Source organism: Tupaia chinensis, unplaced genomic scaffold, assembly GCF_000334495.1.
Source record: "Tupaia chinensis unplaced genomic scaffold, TupChi_1.0 Scaffold150128_1, whole genome shotgun sequence".
NCBI classification, from domain to species: Eukaryota; Metazoa; Chordata; class Mammalia; order Scandentia; family Tupaiidae; genus Tupaia; species Tupaia belangeri.
In genome coordinates this window covers 262,916-275,912 of record NW_006209967.1, presented here as the reverse complement: position 1 = coordinate 275,912, position 12,997 = coordinate 262,916, and the positions used below count along the sequence as shown (strand labels likewise).

At 36.8% G+C, this 12,997-nt stretch overlaps 1 protein-coding gene and 1 long non-coding RNA gene across 2 annotated transcripts in view; one reads left to right on the top strand and one right to left on the bottom strand.

Annotated features, from left to right (window-relative positions):
- Window positions 1–12,997, bottom strand: part of LOC102501164 (uncharacterized) — a 153,472-nt gene that overhangs the window by 21,953 nt on the left and 118,522 nt on the right. The gene's annotated exons all lie outside the window — the stretch shown is intronic.
- Window positions 1–12,997, top strand: part of NRK (Nik related kinase) — a 167,848-nt gene that overhangs the window by 70,155 nt on the left and 84,696 nt on the right. The window contains exons 4-5 of the mRNA XM_006171949.2: window positions 460–531; window positions 8,153–8,278. Of these exons, the coding sequence (XP_006172011.1) occupies window positions 460–531; window positions 8,153–8,278 (198 nt within the window). The remainder of the gene's footprint in view (window positions 1–459; window positions 532–8,152; window positions 8,279–12,997) is intronic.

Sequence of the window (12,997 nt, the reverse complement as noted above, 5' to 3'; positions counted from 1 at the left end):
TTCCCTACAAACCATGGCTTGCCCAATAATCCACCTTGTGCTTTTTATAGTGAGACTGTAAACTACTTATTTCCTTGAGAGTTCTTGACTCAAGTTGAGAGACTTTGACCCCATATAATATATATTTCAGATACTTTGACTGTTGAACTATTTAAAACTCATGTTTGACCCATAGATGGTTAGTGCCAATTACCGATTTTTGTGGGGGAAAATAGTATTTTACTAACGCCAAACTAATTTGTCCATATATGGCAGTTAAATCTATTATAATAATTTGGGTTGCTATGTTTCTACATATAATAATGATAATGTTTCTTTTAGATTAAAATTATTAGTGAAAATTGAGAGAGGAATTATTTTATTCCTCAATTTAGTACTGAAGAGGCACCAACTTCCTAAGCAGAAATCATTTTCGGAATGTACTAGTGGGTCTAATAACACTTGTTCTTGGTTTTGCAGACCCCTTTACCTGAAATAGGAAGACGAGTGAGAGTGAATAAATATCAAAAGTCTGTGGGGTGGAGATACAGCGTGAGTACTAAAAATCCTCATTAACACCTAACTAGATTTTATTTAGTTTTTGGCTTTAACTTTATACCTTTGCATCATATCATTATCTCTACAAGGCCACCACTGAACTGTTCTTGCCCAGAAGTGATAAGATATACATATCTGGTAACATGTTCACATAAGTTCAAACATTATATTTGAATACTAGCATCTGTTATAGAGCAAGTCCTGGAGGAGATGGTCCCTTGAATAGAAAAGTGTTGACTTTAGATGAGATATTGAGTAAATCTACAGAGCATAGAGCTCTCCAGCTGGAAGCAGCAAGAGGAGGTGATCAGACAAAGAACAAATTTTGCTTCACAATGGTATTAGCAAGGGTTCTTCCCCCATGGTGTTCTGAACTAAAGGACTGCCCCCATTATGATTCTAACATTGCCATTGTATATAAGCTAAATGAGGATTCTTTTTTTTTTTTTTCTGCCAGCACAATAGTAGAAAGAGGACCAACAGGCTATCCACCCCGAAAGTCTTTAGACATCTGCAGTGTACTTAAACATGTGGAATGTGAAGTTGCTTTCCATGTGCAACTTTTTTATTGTCCTACAAAGCTGTCTGTCTGGTTCCAATAACTCATTAGCTCTAGAATAAAGTCAGACGAATAGAATTGCCTTTTATGAGTAGATATTAATGATCTATAGGCCTAAAAGCAGATAATTCTGATCTTATCAATGTAATGCATTGATATGCTTTTTCCTATTCTTATGACTTACAGTCAACTATAATTCAAATATTTCTATTCTTTTGTGCCTTAAAAAATATGCTCTTGAAAATCATGAAAAATAACACTTTCCACTAAAGTAATCACATTCAGAAACTTTATAGCTATATTAAAAACGACATTGCTAAAACTTCATGACTCATCTATTAAATACTAGATTTTTGCTTATAATGTGTCTTGGGGGATAAAGCATAACCAAAGGAAACCGTTAGAACGGATAAAATCGTGTTTTGATACATCAAGAAGCCACAAAAGATATGGTATAAAAAATAAAGTTGTTCATCCCACCAAGGGGTGATGTCTTGCTTGCTGTGTCTGTCTCTCCAGCGAGCATTTGCGCCCTTATAGCAAAAATTTTCTTTAAATAATGATTATATATTATTTGATCAATTCTGGTTTCTTCAGACATTTGTGACAATAAAATGCCTTTATAACTCTTCTCCAACCCTGTCTGGTATTCATTCCATAGGGAAAAGGATCTTGATTTAAGAATTGAATGAAATTACAAAAGAAGTTCTGGCATCCTTGAGCTGCCCCTTCTTGACAAAAAGCAGGGTATTCAGGCCAGTCTGGGATCAACTGGCCCTGAGCCAGGAAATGCTGTAGCATCATATTACTGGGATATGTGTGAGAGTTTTAAATTACCCACTTGGCCTGGTGGATATAATGTACTTATGTGTTTCTCACAAGCTCAACTTCCTGTTAATTGAGAGTGGCAAACTCACTAATGCTTTCCAAACATATCTGATCTTCATTTATTTGTTTTGGGGGAGTTTACATTTATGTGGGAAGGCCACTCTTAGAAGGTTTCTCTAGTCGGGGACTTTGAATTCTCTATTTATATATTCTACCTAAGAAAAATAACTGCTAGCTAATTAGCCAGTTAGCATCTCTAAATCATCTTGAATCCTTTGGGATATAATGTGTATGACTTACACACACGTCTTAGATGCCAGAGGTTCATGGAAACAGCAGTCACGTTGATCTTCAGAAACATAAGTTTAAATCCCAAGTCTACCACTAAATAACCAAAAAGTAATTGGGAAAGTTTTTTTTGTTTGTTTTTGTTTTTGTTTTTAATCTCTCTAGGCCTCAGGTTCTTCATAGGCAAAGTGGCATCACAAATACAACTACATAGCTGCCTGGAGACCAGTAATTCTCCTATTTTTGTTTAAGGATATGAGCATTCTAACCTAGAAAGGAAAGAAATCATGAAACTACCAAACATGTTAAAGGACTCAATATTGTCACTGCTTTTCTTTAACATATCCTTTATATTCTTAATCTCACACCATCATTCCATTCTTGTTTATTGTACTGTTTGTGAGTTTATAGTCCTCTCAGTAGAGTCTTGTTCCTTGTTTTTTGTTTTGTTTCATTTTGTTTTGTTTTTAGAGATATTTTTGCTATGAAATGTGTGCACTCGCTGAAGGGACAGAGACAGAAAGTGAGAAACCACACAACTATTTCTCTGATTTCAAACTTTGTTTTTGTTGTTTTTACAAGATATGTGTATATACTGGGCATTTGGCAGGAGAAAAGGCAATTTGAAAGCAAATAAAAACCATGATGAGGTAGAAAGCCAGCAGGTGGCATGGTGGTTAAGGTGACTGAAGTCCCAGACCTGGCAGCTTGAAAAAGCATGCCAGGCATCTGTGCATTTGTGCCCCAAATCCCAAGGGGATAATGGAGGAGAAGGGATTGTGGCATGGTTATCCCCTCTAGGGGGCGATTTCTCACTTTCCCTCCCACAGTTTCTCTCTGTCTAGCCAGCAAGCACACATGCTGTGGCAAAGAACTAAAAAGGCAAAAAACAAAAATTCACCTTGATGAGGTATCACCTAACCTCAGTCAGAATGGCTACTATTTGGACCAGCAGTTGGCATAATGTCTATGTTGCTGGACTCCCATGTAGTTGACCGCGGTTCCAGTCCTGGACCCAGAGGCTTAAACTCACGCCAGGCATGTGTGCATGTGTGCCCAAGATCCCAAGAGGAGAGTGGAGGAAAAGGGATTGGGGCATGGCCATTCCCCCGGGGGGTGATTTCTCACTTTCTGTCTCTCTGTTTCTCTCTGTCTTTCTGGAGTGCACACGCCCTATAGCAAAAATATCTCTTCCCCCTTCAAAAACAAAACAAAACAGAAAGCCTAAACGACAAAAAAAGAATGGCTATTATTAAAATAATAATAATAATAATAAATGCCTGCAAGGCTTTAGAGAAAGGGGAACTCTGGTGCACTTTTGGGAATGTAGATTAGTATACCACTATGGAAAATAGTATGGAGATTTGTGAAAAGTTGAAAAATAGAAATAGCACTGAACCCTGTAATCCTGCTATTGGGTATAAACCCAGAGGATTGAAAATTCATCTGTCAAAGAAATATTTGCACATCCATGTTTATTGCAGCATTATTCAAAATAACTAAGTCATGGAATCAAGCTAAATGCCCCTAAAATCAATGAATGGATTTTTTTAAATTGTTACATTTATAAAAAATGGAATGTTACTAAGCCATAAAGAACAGTGAATTCCCGGTATTTGAGACAAAATGGATTAACCTCAAAGACATAAAAATAAGTGAAATAATTCAGGTTATGAAAGACAATACTGTATGTCCCTGCTAAATAAATATTAATGTCCTTTACTCATTAGTGGAACCTAAAATACTTCACAGCATAGAAGTAGAGAAAATAATGGTAGATATTAGATATTGGGTGGCAGGAGGAGAATGAAGTGAAATTTGTTAAAAGACGCAAGAATACATGTAAACAGGTGGAATATGTTTTAGAACTGTGTACCACAGTGGAGTAATGAACATGAATGATAAAGTAACATATACTTAAAAAAAACAATGGAGCAATTTTTGGGTGTGTACAATATAGTGTGGTGTTGAATGTTGGGGGATGGTAAATATGCCTGAATCCTTGATTCGATTATTGCACACCATATACATGCTTTAAAAAAACTACACGTCATAAAGATGTAAAATGATAATGTGTAAATCAGAAATTGCAATCATAATTTTTAAAAAAAGCAAAAGTCAAATAAACTTGAAGACAGTATGGAGCCTAGTCCATTGCCTTATATTTATCTCATAGGTATTTTTAAAGACAAGGCACAATATAGCTATGTATAAAAAGTAATTGCCCATTTTTACTGCTGAATCTTAGAGAATAAGCTAAGAAGAATGGTGATAAATGTGTAGATATATTCAGTTAGCTATTCCTTTTAATGAAGAGACTTATTTACTTCTATCCTCAGGTCATTAAGCCATTGAGGGAAATGCTGGGGAGAAATAACTGGCAGTTGACCCCTTAATTTTTTTTCTTGTTGATTGGTGCTTTCCTAATATCAGTACATTGCCCAGAAGATGTCAATGATATCAATTTCACTAGATTTCAGAACAAAATAACTTTTTTTACAGAATTATTTTATTTAACTTTTATTTATTTGTTTATTTTCATTTGACCAGAGAGTGACAGAATGAGAGAAAGAGAAAGAGAGAGCGAGAGAGAGAGAGAGAGAGAGCAAAAGCAAGCTGCCAAGTCTGAGACTAAAAATGCAGTTGGTCATGTGGGAGTCCAGCACCCTTAATCTCCACGCCACCTCCTGGCCCCAGAATATCTTTAATTTGAAAGTCTTTTTGTTACATTCTACAAATATTTTCACTTATTTATTTATTTATTTGAGAGTGATTTTTGCTGTAGGGCTCATGCACTCACCAGACAGATAGAAAAAGAAAGCGAGAAATCACCCCCCCCAGGAGGGATGGCCACATCCTAATTCCTCCTCTTCTATTCTCCTCTTGGGATTTTGGGCATGCATGCACACATGCCCAGTGTGAGTTTCAAGCAGCCAGGTCCAGGACTTGAACCAGAGTTGACCATGTGGAAGTCCAGCCCCTCAACCACCATGCTACCTGCTAGCCCCATATATTTTCATTTTTAACATTAAGAATATTTCTAAAAGATTTATATAAATGGAACTTTTATAGATGCAGTAGTAAAACTTAAAACAATTTATAACCAAACAAAATTTACAAGTAGTAGGAGTCCAAAGGGTCCCAATGATGAATCAAAGTTTCAAGTGCAGAATCACTTCCCGAGTTATCTCACATCATATTTGACTTCATATTTATGATCTTGATTTGTCATTGGTTATGTCATTGATGTATGTGACACTGTAAGTTAACTTGTTTAAGTTAGGACCATATACCTAAATACACAAACCAATAATATGTTCATAGAAAACTCCCAACAAAATCAGTTACCCTTCTCTAAATTAATATTTTAAGATGCTTTTCTCGGGAACCAGCAGTTAGCATAATAGCTATGTTGCTGGACTCCCACATAGTCGACAGCGGTTCGCATCCTGGACCCGGTGGCTTAAAACTCACGCCGGGCGCGTGTGTGTGCGTGCCCAAGATCCCGAGAGGAGAATGGAGGAGAAGGGATTGCGGCATGACCATCCCCCCTGGGGGGTGATTTCTCACTTTCTGTCTCTATGTCTCTCTCTGTCTGGCGAGCGCACGCGCCCTATAGCGAAAACCTCTCCAGAAAAAAAAAAGATGCTTTTCTCTAGTACCTTATAACTATCCACTAAAAAGCGAAATTTTAGCATAATTCCATGACAGCATATTATATATATTTATGTGCATGTACCAATGCTTTAATTAGGAATATAACTTTAAACACTTTTTTTTTAAATGTCAGCACAGAACATACCAATGTCTTTAAAATGTGGAACATCTCATGGCATGGTACCAAATCTCAAAGAAGACTACTAAGAAAGTGAAAACACAACACCTAAAATAGGAGAAAATATCTGCTAATTGTATATCTCATAAAGCACTTACATCTAAAATACATGAAGAGCTCTTGCAATTCAAACATAAAAATATAATCTGCAGCCATTTCAATGGCCTGATGGATAAGGCGCCAGATCCTACATGACAAACTCTGTGGTTTGAATCCCAGATATGAGGGCTTGTAAAACATGCCAGGCATATGTACATGCCTGCCTAAAATCCTCAAAGGGGTGGGGAGAAATGTAGGAGAAAGGATTTCAGTGTGACCATTATCCATGGGAGGTGCTTTCTCCTCTCCCTCCCTCTCTGTCTCTTTCTGGCATGTGCCCTCTAGTAAGAAAATAAAATATATAACCTCTTCTTTAAAGGTGTAAAACATTTTTATTATGTATTTGTTAAAGGGCATATATCATGGGTGATAAGCACATAAAAAATGCTAACCGTCATTAGAGAATTACAAATGAAAACTTCAATGAGCTGCTAATGTACACTGACTGGAATAGTTGTAGTAATGACAAAGAAACTTAAGTGTTTGTGGGGGTATGCAGAAATTGGAAACCCCTCATACATTGCTGATGGGAATATACAATTACATGGTGCATATATTGTGGAAAATAGTTTTCCATTTCATCAAAACTTGAGTTAGCATTTGACCTAGCAATTTCACTCTTAGGTATATATACATCAGAATGCTCATAGTAGCATTATTAATAATAGTCAAGGGGCCAGCAGGTGGCATGGTGGTAAAGGTGCTGGATTCCCACATAACTCACCATAGTTGAAGTCCTGGACCTAGTGGCCTTCATTCTCACTTTCCCTCTCTCTCTGTGTCTCTCTTGTGAATGCACATATTCTGTGGCAAATTTTAAAAATAATAACAATAAAACATTAAATAAATAATTTCTTAAAAATAGTAGTAAAAAGGTAGAAATAACCTTAATGTCTATTAAGAAATGAATAGTGAACCAAAAGGAATAAAGTAATGACAAATGCTATAACATGGATGAACCTTAATGACAGCTAGTCACAAAAGATCACACATTATATAATTCCATGTGTATAAAATGTCCAGAAGACATAAACCTATAGAGATAAAAATAGATTAGTGGTTGCTTAGAGCTGGGGTGGGTAAGTGGCAGAATTGAGGATGACAGCTAAAGAATACGGGGTTTCATTTTGGAGTGATAAAAATGTTATACAATTAATTATGGTAATTATTGCACCAATTTGTAAATATAAGAAACATTGATTTTTACACTTTAAATGGATAAGTTATACAGTATATAAGTTATATTTCAATAAAACTGTTAAAAAGTAATTATGAAAATGAACAAAATGAAAATGAAGTGAATCCATTTAGTAAAAACTTTGTACACTGGCCAGTGTTGCTTGTCCAGGTAACACACTTTGGAACCACTGAGGTAAAAGATTTTCTGTTTACCTTTTTCTTTTTTTCCCCTACCAAATTCCCAGTTAACTAGAGCTCTTCATTTGCTGACATTTCTACTGGGTAGTAGGAAAGTCATGATGCCTTTTTGCATAGAAAAACAGAAAATATATCATGGCTTTTTTTAAAATTCCATTACATCATGTTTTTTTTTTTTAATTCCATTACATCATGACTTTTTTTTTTTTTTTTGAGAGGTTTTTGCTATAGGGTGTGTGTGCTCGCCAAAAATACAGAGAGAGACAGAAAGACAGAAAATGAGAAATCACCCCCCAGGGGCAATGGCCATGCCGCAATCCCTTCTCCTCCATTCTCCTCTCAGGATCTTGGGCACGCATGCACACGCACCCGGCGTGAGTTTAAGCTGCCTGGTCCGAGACGCGAACCACTGTCGACTATGTGGGAGTCCAGCAACATAGCCATTACGCTAACTGCTGATCCCATCATGACTTTTCTTATGACCTAATAGTCGAGATTTTGTTATAAATTGCTGTGGGATATAATGGGCTGTCATAGGATTCTCCTTTATTGGTCTACTATGATATAGGGACTGATGATCATTGAGTTGAAAAGGCTTATGAGTTTTGCTTCTTCTTCTTATTCCACAGGATGAAGAAGAAGATCTCAGGACTGAACTCAATCTTCTCAGGAAGTACTCTTTCCATAAAAACATTGTATCTTTCTATGGTGCATTTTTCAAGCTGAGTCCCCCTGGCCAAAGGCATCAACTTTGGGTATGTTTTAAATTACCCTGATTTTATTCCATAAGAATAAGTCTAACCTCCAAGGATGTACATTTTCATGAGCTGAGATGTCACTTCCGCGCCCCTATAGGAAAACTTAAGCACTCAGCTGGTCAAGGCAGTATAGAAAAATGTATTGAGATTTTTGGAGATAAGAGTGATAAAATATGGAAGAATAACCTAAGCACCCAGCAAGGGGCTTAGTGGGATGGGGGAATATCTGACATATATCTTTTCAAATATAGCTTTACTGCTTTTAACTTAATGTTATTACTCCTCTTGCTGGTATGGAGACTTGATGGACTAACAAATAATAACTGGATAAATCTCAATTTCTAATTAGCAATTGATATGAACGTATGGGTCCATTTTAAGTGTTTGAAAAGTATGTACATTTATATATAAACATAACTCTGAGAAACATTTTTCTAAATGATTAGTTGACTTATCCTTTTCTTAGTCATGATGCCTGGAGAATCACAAATTCCTGAGCAATGGGATATAAATTTTAGAGGCTAACTTGAGCCTATGATACCTAAGCCATAGTTAGAATTTTTGCCTTCCACTATATGAAAGAAATAGGTAAATCACAGGAGAATGAGCTTTGACCAAGTATAACTTTATTAAAAACAGAATATTTCGAACATAAACTGGGGTCAGTGTATGCTTAATTAATTAATTTGCTGCATTTCTATTTCCAGTACAAGTTAATAATTATATTGTTTTCAAAATAATGACATAAACTTTTCAAGATTTCCAAGTGTCAATGGGAGATACTGTTACATTCTATATGGTAGGAGGCAGTCTTCATAAAGTTTCTAGTAAATATATATTATGAAAATCTAAGCATGGATTTCAAAAATTTTTGCCCCAACCCCCCAATGAAAGAACTTGTTCTATAATTCCATTTTTCCAAGAACTTTTGAAAGTCCCCTTGTTTGGATCAGCAGATGGCATAATGGTTAGGTCACTGAACTCCCACATAGTCAACTGTGGTTTGAGTCCCAGACCTGGTGGCTTTAAACTCATGCCAGAAAGAAGATTAAACATACAAAAAATGATAACTATTGGCGGGGTTGTGATGAAAGGGGAACTCTCCTACACTGTTGGTGGGAATGTAAACTGGTCCAGACATTGTGGAAAATGATATGGAGGTTCTTCAAAGACTTATAAATCGAACTACCATATGGTCCGGCAATCCTACTCCTGGGTCTCTATCCAAACCACAGGGAAATGCTCAGTTGGAAAAGTGCTTGCACATCAATGTTTATTACAGCATTACTCACAATTGCTAAGACATGGAGCCAAACCAAATGTCCATGAACAGATGAATGGATTAAAAAAGTGTGACACATGTACTCTATGGAATACTATTCAGCCATAAAAAAGAAGACCCTGGCATTTGATGGAAGTGGTTGAATATGAAAGATTTATTGCTGAGTGAAGCAAGCCAGGCTATGAAAGATATTGTATGTCTCCACTTAATATATACCTTCTGTCTGCACTCCATGGTTGAAAGATTGGAGGATATAAAAGCAGGGAAAATAGTTATGGATGCTAGAGACAGTGTGGGAGGAGGGTGGGAAAAGGGAATAGTCTAGGGAAGAAAATCAGGGAGGAATAAAAGAGAGGCAAGACATTTGTGGGACACAGAAATGGTTTATTAACTGTTGATGATAATGTGTATAGTATTCTCAACTGGACTGGTCTGGGGTGTATTTCATGTTGAGTAAATTCTCTTTACAAGCCAGATGATATATAGTGATTGGACGCTTCGTAAAAAAAAAATAAATAAAAGAAGAAGAATAAATAAAAGAAAGAAAGAAAGAAAGAAAGAAAGAAAGAAAGAAAGAAAGAAAGAAAGAAAGAAAGAAAGAAAGAAAGAAAGAAACTCATTCCAGGTGTGTGTGTGTGTGTGTGTGTGTGCTTGCCCAAAGTTCTGAGAGGAGAATGGAGAAGGGATTGCTGCATGGCCATTTCCCCTGTGGGAATGGAGGTGATTTCCCACTTTCTGTCTCTATGTCTTTCCGGCAAGCACATGTGCCTCATAGCAAAAAATCTCTCTAAAAAAAGAAAAAGAAAAGAAAGAAAGTACTCTTTTATAAAAGACTTTAGGAAGTTGGCCCAGCATTGAGGGCACAGTCAGTAACATACTGAACTGATGTACTGGAAGCCATATGGCAAACCATGGGCTTGGATCCTTGTTTAACCTGAAAACTCACCAGGTGCAAATGCCCCAAATCAAGATGAACCAGAGGGCATGAGAAGAGGATAGTGGCATGACATGACTCTGTTGAAGGTGACTATCTCTGTCTCTCTCTCCCTTTCTCATACACATGTGCTCTCTCCCATGAATAAAATAAATAAACTTTAAAAAAATGTTTAAAGGATATTGGGCAGTGTAATTACTTGGACAGTATGTTCAGTATATTTTCAACTAGAGATTGAATTGGAACAGTGGTTCTCAAACTTTAGCATATCAAAATCTCCTGGAGCAATTGATAAAACATGAATTGTTGAGTTTCATTTATAGAATTTCTTATTTAGTAGACTGGGCTATGGGTCTAGGAATTTGAACTTTCAAGGGACCAGCAGATGGCATAATGGCTATATCGCTGGACTCCCATGTAGTCGGCCAGGGTTCGAATCCCAGATCTGGTGGCTTAATCTCACGCTGGGCATATGAGTGTGCATGCCCAAGATCCTGAAAAGAGAATGGAGGAGAAGGGATTGCAGTGTGGTCATCCCTCCTGGGGAGAGGGGGCTGAATTCTCTCTTTTTGTCTCTCTATCTCTCTCTGTCTTTCTTGTGCATGTGCCCTATAGCAAACACTTCTCAAAAAAAAAAAAGAAAGAAAAAGAATTTGAACCTTCTATTAAGTTTATACATGATTCTAATGCTGTTGATCTGAGCAGTGCACTTGAGAATCATCAAATTTAGAGATCTTTTCTTAAATCCTATTTTCTCTCAAATTTCCAGTTAACTTAAATTCCCTGTTCTCTGACAATTCCAGTTGATATTTTAAAAAATATTGCTGCACAACTTTAATGTTTAATGTTTTCTTCCATGTTGGCATAGACCATTTATCTTTTTGTATCTTTTTATTTACAGTATTTTTTTTTCTTGACAGCATGGCTAACTATGAAAAATGTTACAGTCTCTTTATCAGATACATTCATACCTATATTTTTAGTACTGAATTCATTTAGTCATCCAATGTACAAATTCCTTGAAAACCATCTATATGTGAACTTCAAAAGCTTGTGGGAAAATGCAATGAAGTGCAAGTTTATCTTGGTGCAAAAAATTCTGAAATTCATTCGTAGTGTTTCCATACTATGATTTACCGTGAACTTTTTTTAAAGTTTATTTATCCATGAGAGAGATAGAGAGAGGCAGAGATAGAGATACAGCAACCTAACAGAGTTCTGATGCCACAATTCACCCCCAGCTTTAGCTAGCATTGATCATAGGCACATGTGAGCCCTTCCTACTCAGGGAGGTCTAAATATGAATCAGTAACCTTACTAAGTGAGTCTGCCTTGCAGACCATTGCGTCTTACCACTACGTTGGTGTCCATCTCCTCTTTGACCTTTCTGAAGACCTGTAGCATTTTGCTAGATGCTGAGATAAGACATTAAGCAGAATAGACATGACCCTGCTTCACTGGAGCTTACAGTTGATTTGCAAAGACCATTATCAACCAAATAATCACACAAATGAATGTATAATTGGTCATAAGGGAAATAGCTCCATGTGGGTGAATAACAAAGGAACCTAAATAAAGCTGGGGAATGAGAATCTCTTTCTTGAGATCTGAAGGATAAATAGGCACTTAAAGAATAAATTATTTGTGGAGAAGGGAATATTTGTATGACCATTCACTTTCTTGCCCATTTAAGTCAGAAAAACAAATAGGAAGTAAACAGCTGAATAATTACCATGTACAAAGTTACGTGCCAGGCATTATACTTACGAAGCTAGGAAAATGATTGAAAATGTCTTTTAGAGTTGAGCTCTTGTGACTCATGTAATATTAACAAGATCTTTCCAGGTTCATCTTAGTTGAATGGTTTTAGTTCAGGGCTGTCATGGTTCACAATGAGCTCCTTTTCTTCCATGACTTCAGTGTACATGTTATGCCCATTCAATATAGTCAACACTTAATTCTCCCCATAAAAATAAACATTTTGGCTTATCTGTATTGTTGTTTTGTTCGGCTATCTCTATTTTTTTGTTGTTGTTGAAGGTATTCTCAGGTGAAAGACACACAATAACACCAGTAGTGAACAGTTCTAAAATGTTAATATTCCAAAAAGAAATAAGGTAGACTGCTTGGTTTTTGGTTTATCACTTTGCTTCCTTTCATCATTTAACTTGCCTACAATTTCAAAAGAACACATTTTGTTCTGTTAAAGCAGTTTTGTTGTGGGTAATAATCCCTAAACTTGTACTTAAAGAAAAGGTCGCGGGAACCAGCAGTTAGCGTAATGGCTATGTCGCTGGACTCCCATGTAGTAGACCTCAGTTCGTGTCCAGGACCCGGTGGCTTAAACAACTCATGCCGGGCGTGTGTGCGTGCGTGCCCAAGATCCCAAGAGGAGAATGGAGGAGAAGGGATTGCAGCATGACCATCCTCCCTGGGGGGTGACTTCTCACTTTCTGTCTCTATGTCTCTCTCTGTCTGTCTGGCAAGCGCATGCGCCCTA